The 15,958-nt window shown below is 36.7% G+C and overlaps 2 protein-coding genes across 3 annotated transcripts; one reads left to right on the top strand and one right to left on the bottom strand.

Moving 5' to 3' along the window:
• Window positions 1-1,668: 1,668 nt before the first annotated feature.
• LOC132790066 (uncharacterized) lies at window positions 1,669-3,890 on the bottom strand. Its single transcript, XM_060798497.1, has 5 exons — window positions 3,666-3,890; window positions 3,365-3,611; window positions 3,226-3,308; window positions 3,015-3,164; window positions 1,669-2,379 (listed from the first exon to the last, which is right to left on the bottom strand). Exons 1-5 carry the CDS (start codon window positions 3,760-3,762, stop codon window positions 1,748-1,750), a joined length of 1,209 nt encoding a protein of 402 aa, XP_060654480.1. The 5' UTR covers window positions 3,763-3,890; the 3' UTR covers window positions 1,669-1,747.
• Window positions 3,891-4,232: 342 nt separating this feature from the next.
• LOC132790064 (3'-5' exonuclease Snipper-like) lies at window positions 4,233-15,123 on the top strand. 2 transcript variants are annotated; one of them, XM_060798496.1, is made up of 3 exons: window positions 4,233-4,633; window positions 13,739-14,001; window positions 14,062-14,725. In XM_060798496.1, the coding sequence occupies exons 1-3, from the start codon at window positions 4,611-4,613 to the stop codon at window positions 14,637-14,639; spliced, it is 864 nt and encodes a 287-aa protein (XP_060654479.1). In that variant the 5' UTR covers window positions 4,233-4,610; the 3' UTR covers window positions 14,640-14,725. The 2 variants fall into 2 exon arrangements, with proteins under 2 accessions (XP_060654479.1, XP_060654478.1); XM_060798495.1 differs by lacking the exon at window positions 4,233-4,633 and adding an exon at window positions 12,078-12,430 and having other exon boundaries at window positions 14,062-15,123.
• Window positions 15,124-15,958: the final 835 nt, after the last annotated feature.

The following is a 15,958-nucleotide window of genomic DNA, read 5'->3' as shown; positions in this document are numbered from 1 at the left end:
TTGAGAACTGTGCTGTGTTCTGAGGGAGGTCGGAAAAGAAGAAGAAAAACTTGCCGATTGAGACAAGTCCGAGCAGAATACGGACATAAACTGTTTACAGGCTGGCGCTGCAAATAAATTAAAAAATTGCAACTCGTTGCCAACTTTGTCACCACGAAAAGAAAAATACATAGTAAAGCAACAACAACAAAATATTATATGTATACTAGATGCATAAAACATTGGAAAGCTTGGCAACCGCAGACACCAACAAACTGCGGTTAGGCTGTGGCCAGCGACTCTAGAGGATTGAACTCGTTGTGGTTGTTACTCTTGTTGTTGTTGTTGTTGTTGTTGTTGTTGCTATAACTGTGACTGATGTTGATGCTGGGTCGGGTCGTGGTAATCTTGCTAGTCATTATTGCCGCCACTGGCGACAAGAAGCTGCTGCCCACGAAGCGGAAATTGGAAAAGTTCGTTGCCACCTTTTTTTTGCCTTATTTAAAAAAAAATCAGGTTTGTTTGCATTAAATGCAAGTGGATGTGACTGAGGAACGGAATTACACACCTGTGAGCTGATCTAGATAGAGTTTATTGGTTTCACACCTCGATGGCATCAAGATATTCACATGACCATTCACAATTGCAACATTACATACTCGTAAAAACTAACTTACATGGGTAAATAGAAAATTTAAAAAATTGCAAATATAGAAAGTTAAAAAAAATACCAAGAAAAATAGAAAATTGAAAATCGAGACGGCTCGACTTTGAGATACCCGGTAGCTATTTTCAATAAAAGCAAATTAGTGTATTTGAAAATATACTAAATAATAAAGTGAAGAAATACTAAAATATACCGAAGGCTATATGTGGTATATATTCGATTCCAAATATACCCAAGAGTGCAAAATATACCAATATATATACTGACAAATCCTAAAATATGCCGAAGCCTATATTATGTATGTATATAGGTATATTATTACATTCACAATATTCTACAGAGTACAAATTATTGCCATATAAAATTATTTCTTAAATAGTTTTTATAATTTTGCATCTAAAAGCAACCTAAAAAGAAGAATTGGTTTCTCCTTAATAATTTAAAGATATTAAATTAAATTAACAATTTCAATAAAATTTAAAGTATCTATTTAATTCGCAATTCAAACCTTCTTAATTCATCTTATAATTTTAAATCAAGATTTTATTCTTGATGTTAGCAATTTTTCTTCTTGTAAAATATAAGTTAGATTATATAAGTAATTCAAAAAAAAACAGCAAACTAATTTATGTAACATTTGAATTTCGATTTAAACATTCTAAGCATTAAAATAAAATATATTTAAATATAAATGTAATAATAGGTAAATAAAATCATATACTACAGAAGTACCAAAAGTTTAAGATAATTATTTCCACATTTGCAAACTCGATATTTTCAGCGCTCTTAACAAAATGTAAAACAAATAAATTTCATCCTAAAAAGCACGTTACAGATGCCGCAAAGCGTTAACAGCTGTTATTAACAGCAAGAGATAACAGTGGGAGCTGTTTAACCGCTTCACTGTTAACCGCTGCAAGCTTTGCTTGGGACAACTGCTGTTGGACTAACAGCAAACGGTTAAACGGATAAACGTTAAGGGGCGAAAGCAGCTGCGATGTTTTGCCCAAAGCGAACTAAAAACAAACGTTGGTTGCGCACACAAATCAATTTGAGTAACTTTAATTCACGAATAAAAGCTTTACCAAACAATGCTTGAACTTAACCGCTTTCAGCGATATCGCTACGCAACCAATCCAGAAGCGCATCCCTGGCGCATTCGACCTCAGCATCGAGACAGATAAGCTCACGAATCTCCGGCAGCCAATTGCCAATAATATAACGCTTGGTGCACGGCATCACGCCCAGTTCACGCAGCGCCTTCAAGCAATACAGCTGCAGGCGAGGATTCGATTCGCTGGCCATGCGACGACCCAGATGGCAAGGCAACTCAATGAACTCTCGACTCCGCCACAGGGCACGCTTGCTGTGCAGCCCATTCAACAGCATCAACACCACATACTCATAGTTCTCCACCTTCTCTGACTTCGCAAACATTGCGTTGATCATACGGAGGCCATCGACATTGTCGAAGCGACGTTGTCCTTCCTCGCAGCGCAGCAGCAGAGCAAACGCCTTGCAGGCCATGTCCCAGAACCTGGGCAAGCGGTTGTGGATACGTGAATGGATCAGCTCGAAGAAGCCCAATTCTATGCCCCGTTCCGGAGCAACGTCCAGCATGTCGCACAGATGATGCCACAGATGCGGCGGATAGAACGGCTGGCAAGGATCCTGCTTAAAGATCCCGGCCACGGACTCGAATTTCTCCGGATCCCCCCAACACAATGCCAAGAACTACGGTGAGGTAAATAATACGATTAGGAAATTAAAAAGAAAAGAAAAGAAAATAGGTAAGACTAGGAAACTTTTAAAAGCAAATATAAAATAACACCAATACGAAAACAAAAAAATAGTTAAAACTAATATTAAGAAAAGATTAATTGGAAAATACTGAAACATAAAGAAGATTGCATCAGAAGCAAACAAAATATGGAAAAGCATAATGTGAAAAAGAACAACTAGTAATAAACAAAAATATTATTTAGAAATTATAAAAATTTTAAAAATTAAAGCCCTTCTAAAAAATTAAATAAAAAACTATCAAAAAACCAAATTGGAAAGAAACAAAGCAAATACAAAATAAAAAAATAATAAATAAATAATAAATAAAAACAAATAACAGAAAAATAACCAAATGCAAGTAAAAAAATTTAAAAAGCAAAGTGCAAATACATCAAAATGAATAAAGTGGAAATATTTAGGAAAAAACAAAAAGTATAAATGTCGAAATGCACATGCGACAACTACAAAAAAGAAAAAGGAAATCAATAATGATTATTACATATAAAAAATGACGAAATAAAAAATTTTACTAGCAAAGAAAATAAAGAAAAGGAAATCATTTGGTGACAACTGTGTTTTCACTTGCCCTTTGGCTTTCCAGTTAAATTGCGCAGTATCTCAGCAGCCAAATCCTCCTTTCCAGCTTCCTTGTCCTTAATAATCTTGTAAAATTCAACCATTAAGCACTTGCAATTAGCAATGCGATCGGCGCCATGCAAACAGCGAGAGAGAATATCTGAATATTGAAGCATATTAATGTGATTGAAAGAGTTTAAAGTAATTGTCTGGCTACTCACTTAAAATCTTCAGATACGTTTCTACTTCTTGATAATGCTGTGCATGAAACTTTAAACGCATGCGCATAAACGCGTTTTTAACTCTGAAAATGATTAAAATGGAATTGCAAGTAAATGGAGAACTTGGAAAGCAACTCACTTTCTAACTATGTCGAACTCTAGAATGGCTCGCTGGGCATGCTGCGGATTCAACAGGAATTCCGATAGCGAAACAATTGCACGCCAATGTGTCAAATTCACCCCACTGTCCATTTCCTTCAATAGCTTAGGCAGTGCAAACCAGCCATAAGCCAGCTGAGCACGATCTTCGAAATAGGTTGAGTACTCGGCGCAACGTTTCTGAATACGTTGACAGCCATCGCGCCGTTCTCTAAATTTGTGCCACTCTTAAAAAATAATTCAGTAAATTGCTGTAATTAAAAAAGTTTTGCACGACTTACCTGTGTTTTGCAGGCAATTAATTGAACTCGGTTTCATAACATCTTTGATTTCGTATTGTAGAAAATGATTGCGATATTTCTCCAACTCCTCCCACATTTTAGTAATATAAATACATTGATAACAGTGATTAGACTGTAAAAAATAATTATGTTATTGAAATAATGAATTTCACCTAATTTTGAATTCGATTTCAAAAACCGCCTTCTAGATGGCGCTGTTTCGCTCAGTGTTGCCAGAATGTCGTATGTTTGTTTACAGTGACAAAATTATACTAAAATGTAGAGATGAATATAAAAAGAGCTAAGCTGTATTAATTGCTTAAATCTGTAATTTTATCTTTCAATGTTATTCCCAACATGATTCGTTATATTTATTTTTTTAAATTAGCGATTTGTTTCAAATATTTCCCTAAGCAACCACACATTTTATTGCGGTAGATCTGGTATATTTTTTGCCTGTGAAGTAGTCTTTTTTTGAAATCTTACTTGAGGTCTCTTTGGTTGCCGTTGTTGCGAGTTTGTTTTTATCCAATCTTTGCCGGGCGGCAGACTCACAGCTCTGCTTTTGACGGACGTTTAAAAATCGACTGAAGTTATTGTGTGCGCGCGCAATTTTTGTTTTCGTCGTTCTTATTTTTGATACTTTATTCATTTCGTGCAAGCCGTCGTACACTACTGCATGCCTGCTGCAGCTATTCGCGAACGTGTGTGTGTGTTGTGCTCAGCTTGTGTGTATGTGTATGTCGCCTAGTGCAGCGCAGACAACAAAAGAAATTTTGCCGGTCCACCTTCGTTGCTTCCTTGCCCTTGCCCAATGCCGTTATTCGCACTGCCAAAATAACAAATCGAATTTTTCGCATACTCGTAGAAGATAGAAGAAGTTGAACATTTTACAACTCAACTCTCGCTCAACCACACAATTTTTGGACCAATAAATTCAACACAATGGCCTTAATAAGACTGGCAAGGTAAGTTGTGGCCAACGGATCAATGAATATAATTGCACTTGGATAATTATTGTTTACATCATAACATAAGTATGTTAGCCCTATGTAATTGTGCATGGCTGTTAAGCTGGAATGAATGAATGTAATAGAAATCAATAGTCTAAATAAATTGTTCTGCGATTAACTACAGAAATAAATGAATGTACTTAGTATGTGAAATATAAATATTGGCAAATACAATTTGCACTTAAGCAGAACAATAGCCTTTACATTTGGCGTCAGGTCTCATGTCTCGCATTATCTCTTAGATCACTTGATTCTTATCAGAATGCAGTGCATATACATAGTATAAACCACCCACTGTCAAAAGGTGAGAAGCATAACTCAAGCAGTGTAAAGAGCGTAATATTCAAGATGTCGTCGACGTCACTCTCGCTATTGCCGTCTCTCTTTGCCTTGGTCGTGAAATATTTGCCTTAACATTTGTTGTTATTATTGTTGTTTCTTTTGTTGAAACGCAATTCGCCAGCTACGGTATTCGCAACTAGGTGTTGTTATTGTTGTTCTTATTCTTGTTTACATTTGTGCAATTGGTCATTGCACTCTCTCTGCTCTGGGTAGGCAGCAGAGACCCTGAGATAACTCAGCTGTAATTCTATTTACATAAAAATGAATTGCAGCAGCATTGTTGTGATTAACAAAGTAGATACAATTTCATCCCGCTACTTTGTTGTGCAATGTACAACAGCAAAAGCAATAACAATGCTAATGCAATGCGATACAGGCTTTTGATAGCGTCAGAACTTGTATTGCATTATTTTAATTAGATATTCTGAATGACTGTCACAAAGTAATTGCATGGGACTTCTACTTCATATAATATGTTAAGAAAATGATATGTTTGGCTTTATATACATCAAAAATTCAATCACGCAACTTTGCATGCTTCAAGAAGTGAGTATAACAAGAAATAATTAAGCTGCAGAAATTATAAAAATTAAAGCGCTGTATAACATTTTTGCTTACATGCTGTTAACACGATCTATTGACGTTCCTATTTAAATGTTATGCCACTGTTACGTAGCTGCTAAGTTACATAACGCTGTTGTCTAGAGGGAGTTGATGGAATACGTAAGGATTTACCTTCTGCTCAATTTAGTCTAGTCTCGTTGGTTTGCAATTTCTTTGGCAATTGTTGCCCTATAAATAAATAGCGACACTTCAATTAGTCTCACTTGGAGTTCTGTCAGACCAAAAATAACTCGACATGCCTCCTTCTTTCTACTCTTGTAAAATGCAACTGTAATTGAATGCAATTGGATGCGAACTATGTATTTGTTTATTTGTTTGTTTGAGTTGCGGATGCTGTGTGGAGTCAACTCTCAAGTGCAATCGCTAAAAGCCAACCACTGACAGTTTCAGGGCAATTGAAGCGAAACTGCAAAAGTGCAGTCTGTATTTGTAAAAATATCTGTATCTACATGTAACCATAATGCTATAGCTATAGCTATAGGAATGTAAATGTTGATGTAGATGCATAGTTGAGCTTGTGTTAGTTGTGTGGCCCCAATAAGTCCTAAGGCATGGTGCGTGCTTTGTTATTTGTTGTTATACCCTAAGCCCAAAGGGGGGAAATAAGGTATAACAGTTAGTTACTTCCTAATTTTGTTTGTTGTTATAACAAATGCTCAAAGGGGGAAATAAATTATAACAGTTATTTAATACCTTGCATATAAAAGGAATTTGTCCATCTCTGGATCTTTTCAAATTAAAGCATCGAAATTTTCTACACTGTATAAATGTTTATTTATTTTCTGCTTTATTACTGAGTATCTTGTGGTCGAGCTCATAAAATAATTTTATTTGTTGTTATACCGTAAGCCCAAAGGGTGAAAAAAGGTATAACAGCTAAACGAAGTTGTCCAACTCTGGAAATATTCAAATAAATTGCCCTCACTATAAAAATATTGCTTTATTATTTTTTTTATAAATGAGTTTCTTGTTGTGTATCTCACAAAATACGGTATAACATTTCATTACTACCTAATAATATATTTCTCAACTATACAGCTAAAAGAAAGTTGCCCAATTCTGAAACTATCCAACTAAAATGACTGAAACTCTAATTCATATAAATTTTGCCGTATTTTCTATTTTATAACTGAGCAACTTGTAGTCGAGCTCAGTTTTCTGTGGTCTGTTGTTATTTGTATTACAGTTGTGGCCTCAGATGTGCCTGAATTTGTAGAGCGAATGGAAAACTTTTAAGAGTTTTTGTAACCATTAAAAATGCAACTGGAAGCTGATAACTTTTGCAATCTATATGGCTGCTTAATCTGTGTCGTCTATATACATATCTGCTGTATTATATTGCTATGCATATGTATATTCGTATTCATTCAACAAATAGCAACAAAATCGGGGCAAATGTATTGATGATTTTTAATTTAATTATGACTGTTTTATTAATTGAAATGCGTAGTATGCTATAAATGGCCTTAGATTCTTAGCGTTTTATTTTTATTACTTTATACTTTTTAAATTTGTTGTTGATTTTGTTGTTGTTGCCTATGGCAAACAATGCTTTGGAGCAACTACATTTTCGCCTTTGACAAATGATCATCATTCAAATCTGATAGCCATTGTTATACTCGTATTCAGTCGAAACTGTCAGCGTGTCACGAAAAGTCGCAATTTATTTTAAACAAACAAAATAATACAACTTTGGAATTGATGTAAGAGCAATAAAGAAAGCAGCAGCATACTAAAATGGTGCATCTAATAGATCATTGGGAGACTCTAGCAATGCATTTGTGAGTAATTTCAAAAATTAAGCAAAATATGTAAGCTGTGTCATATATAGTATTATATTTCCTTCAAATATTTTCTTATATCGAATCTTAAAAAAATGCTATATACAAGCTTAATTACAATTTGTCATATTTTATACTCTATGGTATATTTAGAATCTAATAGTGCATACCAAATATATCCTTCAGTACTTTTTAGTATATTTGGTATGTTTAAAAAAGTAGGAGACTCTAGCAATGCAGTTGTGAGTGACTTCAAAAATTGGCAAAATAAGCTGGCATATTTTTTACTCTATGGTATATTTAGAATCTAGTAGTACATACCAAAAATATCCGTCCGTACTTTTTGTTACTTTTAGTATATTTTAATTAGGGGAATCTAGTAATGCATTTGTGAGTAACTTCAAAAATTGACGAGATAAGCTGTGTGATGAATATATATTTCTTATAAATAATTTCTTTTATCGAATCTTGAAAAAATATCTATATAGAAGATTTATTCCAATCTTTTGTACTCAATGGTATATTTAGAGTCTAGGCAATTTATCGATATACCAAATATTCCCTTTGAAATATTTGTTAGTACTTCAGTATATATTTTGTATAATTTAATAAAAATACTGCATTGTTTTGCGTTCATTTATAAACTATAATTACCCATTCTAAATGGATTATAACATAGTTCTTGAAAGTCTCTTAACTAAATTTATAAATAAAAATATTCCATCTAATGGTTTTCCCGAGTTTATAATAGGTGTGAAAATATGCGCTTTACATAAATTCTACATTGAACAAATGAAACTAGTTTGCAAATTAAAGTAAACCAGCTTTCTGAGCGAGAAATTAAATTACAATAAATTGAAAATATTACAAACAGCAAATTATATAAAAGTCGTGAGAGAACAATTCAGTCGAGTAAAGTAGAGACATCATCTGTTTCTGGTTTCGATGGCTTCTTTCTGGTTGCCGTCACAACCAGAAGCGACAACAACTCCTGAGCGAAACTTATGCTCATCATGAACGTCATCATCATGCTTAAGTATTGCCTAACACATTTCCAACTGCGTCATCAAATAATGATGTTAAAGGACGACGAGGACACTTTTGCTGTATTTCGAATTAAAGCGTGAATTGTGAGGCAGTAATTGAATGAATAAACAGAAGAATATGTTTATAATGTATTAAATGAAATAGATGCTCAGAATATAGTTAGTTTTAGGGCCCTCGAAAGTCGTGAGTACAGCAATTAATCATGGAAGAGAAAAAAAAATATTTTCAAATCGATTGTTGCGCTTGCAGCGGCTGCTGTTGGCAAATCCGGCTGAAAGCAGTTTTCACCAAACTTATCCAAAGTCAAGAGCACACAGCAAAAGAGCACACGGCAAATGGCAAGCGGCAGACAGAGCAGGCAATAAATATATATAAATGTATGTAGTATATAGAGAACACACAAGTAAAACTTACATATTACATATATTTGGAAGTTGGTGTGAGTGAGAGATGACTGAAGGGTGAAATATGCTTTGTCAGAAAACCAAACACACACACACACACACACAACTGCAATCGAATTTATATTAAAAAGCGTGAGAGAGACAGACAATGCGAGAGAGCGAGATAGATACACTCTAGGTTGGCAGTGGAGCGAACAGTCGGCAAGATGCACTAAACATTCAGTCAGTCTGGCTCATGCACGCGCCTCCATTTCGTAAGTTGCACGCGGCGTATGCGCAATATGCATACAGAACAGTTGTATGATTTATAATAATTACATACTACACAACTTGTCATCTTAGTGTCTCCATAATTTCAGCCTGCAATTGACTAATTTCTATATCAATTGCAATTCCACTTAATACCCAAGGACACGACCATAATCATCTCAATCATCGACGAGGGCAATTAGCCAGAGGCCCCCCAAAGACCAATTGTGATGGAACACGTGCCGTCGCCGTCGCCGTCCAGTGACTGATATCAATTGCTCTGACTCGTTGAAAACCGTATCACACATTGCTCCATTTGCATATTCTCGTCTCTACATCGACAGACATTCAAATAGACTTATTGAAAGCCAAAGTTCATTGATTGGTTTAGTCAATTGCGCTCTATTTTTGGGTCTCTGCTTGCGAAATTCTGCTATACTATAAACTAAACTTAACTGAACAACACATGCGTGCGAGTGTATGCAAATATTTATTGTTTTTTGCCCTGTTTACTTGCGCTGAACGTGTTTTCTGTGTGTTGCCACTAATTAACTAGCTGTAAATTCGCTCGTTTAAGAGTGCAACGATTTTTATGACACTTGCACTTCCCCAATCGCCATACCCTCGTTTCTGTTATACAGAAGGGTGTATTGTGCTAAAGAACTCTTTTATGAAATGTTTGAGCTTATGTTAACTAACAGCTCTGTTAAGATTTCTATAGCAATGTGCTTCTGGCTAACATATGTTATCCTTCTTACAGCAGCTTACCATCTTTCGTTTAACATGTCTCTGTTATTCTCAGTGAACGAAGTTATCAGCAGAAGATATACATATATTATTAATTATTATTATTTAATTATAATAATTTTCAATATTTAGTACAATAATTTGTATGATACCATAAAATCCGTTATTCAGTATTTTTTGGCAAAATCGTTTATATACTATATTTTTTAAATACTTGGACTATATTTGGAGCATTTACTTCTAGTTAAAATACATTATTAATTGACTTGTTGTTTTCTTGAAAAATTTGACCATATTTTGATTAAAGTTAGTTTACTGCTTTTGTAGTACATCGAACTGATTGCTGAGGAATCAACATAACCTTCTGATTACTGATCAGTATTACCAGAATTACCTGAATGTCCCCATTGTGCTACTATTTTAAATGTTTGGAGTGTTATAACTAAAGTAACAAGTAACAACTTGAGGAACTTAATGCCACCTTCGCTTCTATATATACTAAACAACTGCACTTTAGGTATCTACTAGTTCATCAGAAGAAACATTGTAGAACTACATTGTATATGAAATGCATTGACACGCTTCTAGCTCATCGTTAAATTGTCGACTACTGTGGCAAAGCTTACAAATTGCAACTAATTGTCACTTTTGTGTGTGTGTTTTTTTTTGTTGTCTCCATTTAATTACAGGATTGTGTCGCACTTAATAGTTAATAGCTAAGAGGTGCTTGTCAGCAGCATGTAAAACAACAAAATAGTTTTGTTGACATGAATTGCCTACAAAACTGTTGCAGTTGATTTCGGTATATAAATTAATATTTGAATTCTATAGTTATTTGTTTTAAATCATAGATATGCTTAAAAAACTAAACATTGACCCAAATATGCAGAGGATGCCAAAGCGAAGAAACCACAGTTGTTTATCATTGCCTGCTCTCGTTTGTCAGCTTTGTTGTTGGGCTAATTGATAGAGGGTTTCTTCTAAATATAGTTGCATTAACCCATTACTGTCACTTAAAATGCAAAATCTTGTCGGTTCACGTAAAGCAGCGCACTCAATTACGCGCGTATCTTAGAAAGAGAAAGGAAGCGAGTTCATTCATTCAACTTTTGCCCGTTTCAGTTTGGTTGCTGCTTGCCACCGTCGACTGTCCAGATATTCGTATTGTGCTTCCGCATTTGCAGTGGACATCGTTAGTGCACATCCACCTCCTCTTCCGCCCCCTCCCCCTTTTCGCATAGCCACACTGCACGCCAAACGAAAGTGAGAGTATGTCGCTGGCCTGGCACTGTCATTGTTGTTGTCGCTGTCCATTTAATCATTGCAAATTTTATGCAATCTGACTTTTGAGTCTTTCGCTTGTATGCATGTGTGTTGATCTTTTTATAACGCCTTTGTGTTCCACAAATGTATACAAAATCAGTGCAGATCATGGAGACTCTGTGCCATTTGCCTGATGAAAGTGCATTGACTCTGGCGACTGTTGCATCAGTTCTCTAAAATAAACAAATAGAGTCGCTCTTTAAACAATTTTACTTAAGCCATTGGCAATTTGCATTGTTTGCCCTTGCATTATCCATTATAACTGGACCCGCCTCCTAAATGGCATTGCACGCGATTTGCGAGTTTTTAAACGGCATTCGAATGCATTTTGATTTTGGTCAACAGAGAAAACCGGAAAAAGCGACACAGCTGGCTCGAAAGTGTGGACTGACAAGTTAAATGCAATGGTTATGTCAGGGTTAGCTGCAGCCAATGACTGCAATTAGTGAAAGTGAATGATAAAGATGTAACGGGTTGAACGTTTTTGTTTTTATTATATTTCATTATTGATCAAACAGCATATGCTAGTTTTAAAATTCCGCGTTCAAATAGCGCGCCTTGAATAGTGTTGGAAAGCGTTTATTCATACACTCACACTAGTTGTGATTACCGAACGGGCACACTACCACATGCTGTGTATGTTGTACACTTTATTTTTTTTTATTATTATTCTCTAGACAATAAACATGCTACATATTTTTAACAATAGAAAAAACTGCGTTCAACAAATTGCGCAATTCAACACGAATAATTGCTGACACAAGCTAAATTAGTATGTTTTTTGGTATTTTCGCAAAAACTTGTATGTTTCTCGTTTCAATTGTGGTCACTCTAATTCCTGAACATATCGAATTTTTGTTGCCGCAACTTGCAGTTTTAATTAAAATATAAATTAAAATGACAGCTGCAACAAGTAAATTAATGCTCAAGAGCATGCCCTGCACCATGAGCGAATTCGGTGACTTAATTCAAGAGCTAAGCCTGATCACACCGCGTTCGCTGAACGCGTTCGGTCGCCGCCGCATGTTAATTGAATATGCAGACGCCGCCGAAGCACAGACGGCGCTTGAACAGCTGTTGGGGCTCAGCGATATACTGGACAAGCCGTTGCGCGTCTGCCCCTTTGGACCGCGAGATCCAAGTGAAGCTGCGGCCAAGCCCCGCACAGCAAACAAATGCACCCAAGCCAAGACAGCTTCCAACGCGAAGAACTCGATACAGCCAGAAATCAACAAGTATGTGCAAAAGTTATATGCCAGCAACAATGAATGTGACTTTTTGCAGCCACCACCGCCATATCTGCGCTATGCCTATCCGCCCATCAATGCCGATATACTCGCTGCCATCAGTGAAACGCTGATGAGTGAGAAACGCTTTTACACACAAGTGCTGCATCTGATGAATCGCATGAATTTGCCGGCTCCATTTGCTCCTCGAGCTGCTGGTTTGCATTTACGGACAGAGCAAAGCCAAAGCCAAACTGTGGGCACACAAACCGATGTGCTGGCCAGCGAGAGTGAAAGTGAACTGGAAAGCGATGAGGGACAAAAACACCAGCAGCAGCTGTCACACAAGCTGAAGCGCCCAGCTAGAAAGTTGGTGCCAGAACAGTATCGCAAGCGGGCGCGTCAATTGCTGCAACAGGCAGCTAGTCAACCCAGCACAACAACAACAACTAAAGAACAAATTACGATACCTAAAGCTAAGATAGAATTAAAGCTGCCCGCTGTCTTGCCCACTGCGAATCAAGAGCTGCCCACAGAACGCATGCCGCTCGAGCAACTGGAAACGCTGCCCATTTATAAGAACTACAAGAGTGGCGAGCCCAGCAACAAGTTGTATATCAAGAATCTGGACAAAAGTGTCATGGAGACACAGTTGAGAGCCATCTATGCACGCTATGCCCCAGCCGAAAGTTTGGAGATCAAAGTGATGCAGCAGGGTCGCATGAAGGGACAGGCATTTGTCACATTTCTGCTGGCAGAGTCGGCGGTGGTGGTGGCCCAAGCATTGGTCGAGACCAATGGACTGCTCTGGCAAGAGAAGCCCATGATTGTTTGCTATGGCAAGCAACAGCAGCAGCAATGAAAGATTGCATAGAAGGTGCGACCTCAAGTCGAATGAAATCGGATTTGTCTTTGTAGTTAATAATTGAACATTGTTTTCCTCTAGAGTGCAGGTGTTATTCCATTGAATTGCTTGTTTATTAATCCAAATGTCTGTAGACTGTAGTCTGTAATTTGAGATCTCAGTAGCTGCTTTGTTGGCATGTTGAAATTTCTGCTCTACATCGTCATGTATTTTGTATTCGATTTGTCAGTATTATAACAACAAGTAGCAAGGGCTATACCATATATATATATTTTCTACAAAAAAAAAAGATTAAAAAATAAGACAAAAAATAGTAGAAAAAAGTAGAAAAACAACAAAAAAAAATCTGAAAAAAAACAATACATAATTTGTACATTAGGATAAGAAACATTAAGAAAAAGCTCGAATTTTTTACCATCATTTTTTTATATTTGGTTCTGACTCTTTGGCAGACAACTGGGCCTGATTGACACATTGTATGTGGACGGCGCCCAACCTGATCCTGCCAACGAATTGGACGACTTGCACAACGAGGGCGATCTAAGCATCAACGGTGCCACCGAAGCCACAGCCACAGCTCCCGTCAAGACAAAGAAATCGCGCAAATCCAAACAGTTGGCAATGCAGCCCTTCACCTATGTGATTGCCGTCGACTTTGAGGCCACGTGTTGGGAGAAACAGGCGCCACCCCAATGGCGTGAAGCCGAGATCATAGGTAAATAATGAATTTGCATAGAAGATTGGTCAAGGATTAACATTTATATTTCGATTTTAGAATTCCCAGCTGTGCTGGTTAATCTAAAGACGGGCAAAATCGAGGCCGAGTTCCACAAGTATGTGATGCCAATTGAGTCGCCACGCTTGAGCACATACTGCACCGAGCTGACGGGCATAGAGCAAAAGACTGTTGACACTGGCGTCCCACTGCAGACGGCACTGATGATGTTCCACGAGTGGATGCGCAAAGAGTTGCGGGCTCGAAACCTGTTGCTGCCCAAAATGCACAAATCCAATATACTGGGCAACTGTGCATTCGTCACATGGACCGACTGGGACTTTGGCATCTGTCTGCACAAGGAGTGCACTCGCAAACGGATGCGCAAGGCACCGTATTTCAATCAGTGGATCGATGTGCGTGCCGTGTATCGCGAGTGGTACAAGTATCGGCCGTGCAACTTCAGTGATGCCCTTTCCCATGTGGGTTTGTCATTTGAGGGACGCGCACATTCGGGGATCGATGATGCCAAGAATCTGGGTGCGCTTATGTGCAAAATGGTTAGAGATGGAGCGCTCTTCTCCATCACCAAGGATCTGACGCCATATCAGCAGCTGAATCCCAACTGTGTATTGTGAGCCAGCTGAGCGAGCGAGCGAGAACTCCCTCCAAAGCAAAAACAAAACAAGAAAATAATAAAATAAATAATAAATAAAATAATATTAATTGTACGAATGCGATGCGATGTGGCTCTATGGGCAATATATCGACGATAAACGATTTATATTGTTTTCTGTAACAGCAATTGATAAGACTTGAAAATTGAATTGTTTAAAATACCGCTGCCAAAATCATATTGAAAAACAACGATGGCAAAAGGCGGCACAAGTAACGAGGAATATACTACACATAGTTACCATATAAGATATGGCCTTAGAGCATATTTTTCTACCATTCATACTTGATAATTCTAGTTAATAAACATACCAACATATAGACTATTCGAGTACTGCGTACCACTTACATACATAAAATATAATATGAAATATAGTAACTACTATGTTATATAGCGACTTACACAGCCTACCATTTAAATGTTAAGAGCATTACTAATAAAACCGACAATAGGCCTACTAATATTATAAATATGAAAACAAACGTATTTTTTTTTCAATGGAATTTCAGATTTTGATTTGTGCTCTATAGTTGAGATATTTCTGATAAACTATAGAAACATTTTACAGTAAATTGCTACTAATTGATAATACCTTTTCGATCTATATGTGCCGGGTATTATGTCTGCAACACTATCAAAATTGTTCATATCAGTCTGCAGGGTTCGAACCCGCTGATAAAATGACCAAAAGTAACAGGCGAACAGCATTAAAAGAAGGTCTCAGCAACAGAGCTGCTCAGCCAAATCCTCAAAAATGGTTTGAGTGATAACATAAACACTCGAAGGCACTATGGATACATATAATATATTGTAGCTACCTGAATGATGGAACAGTGCTACAACTACAATAATGTTAGATAATAAAATATAACAATTTATATTGCACGTTTTATTAAATGTCTATTACATTATTGTTCAAATTACAAATACATAAAAGAATACTTTTAACTTATCCAATATTCAATATTTAGTTAAATGTTTGAACTGTGAACTCAAATATTTCCACTCAACACAATCACATAGTCACTCAAAGGACATTTCTATGAGCAGCTGCTCATTCTGTTCGCCAGGTATGTAGTTTAACTGTAATTCCAGGTACCAAAAGGTCGCTTCGACATACACACAAAGAAACCCGAAACAGACACACATTTAAGTGATATGATTTATGTACTTAGAGCTCTACTGATATTGTGTGTAATATTTGCTTTGAGCGAATTTACAGGAAAATTGGGAAGCGACCCTCATACAAATTGCATGAGTGACAATTTTTGGAAAATGTTA

The sequence above is a fragment of the Drosophila nasuta genome, chromosome 3 (genome assembly GCF_023558535.2).
Source record: "Drosophila nasuta strain 15112-1781.00 chromosome 3, ASM2355853v1, whole genome shotgun sequence".
Classification (NCBI taxonomy): domain Eukaryota; kingdom Metazoa; phylum Arthropoda; class Insecta; order Diptera; family Drosophilidae; genus Drosophila; species Drosophila nasuta.
Note: the sequence above shows the minus strand (reverse complement) of the source record. Positions and strands in the feature narration are given on the sequence as shown.

Bases quoted from the DNA above. Each gene is read 5' to 3' on its own strand.
- LOC132790066 (XM_060798497.1), bottom strand. From the start codon at position 3,762: ATGTGGGAGGAGTTGGAGAAATATCGCAATCATTTTCTACAATACGAA. The intron at 3,309-3,364 runs GTGAGTTGCTTT...AATCATTTTCAG, and splicing joins GAGTTCGACATAGTTAGAAA to AGTTAAAAACGCGTTTATGC. The intron at 2,380-3,014 runs GCAAGTGAAAAC...CCTCACCGTAGT, and splicing joins TTTAACTGGAAAGCCAAAGG to TCTTGGCATTGTGTTGGGGG.
- LOC132790064 (XM_060798495.1), top strand. From the start codon at position 12,093: ATGACAGCTGCAACAAGTAAATTAATGCTCAAGAGCATGCCCTGCACC. The intron at 12,431-13,738 runs GTATGTGCAAAA...ACTCTTTGGCAG, and splicing joins ATACAGCCAGAAATCAACAA to ACAACTGGGCCTGATTGACA. The intron at 14,002-14,061 runs GTAAATAATGAA...TTTCGATTTTAG, and splicing joins GCGTGAAGCCGAGATCATAG to AATTCCCAGCTGTGCTGGTT.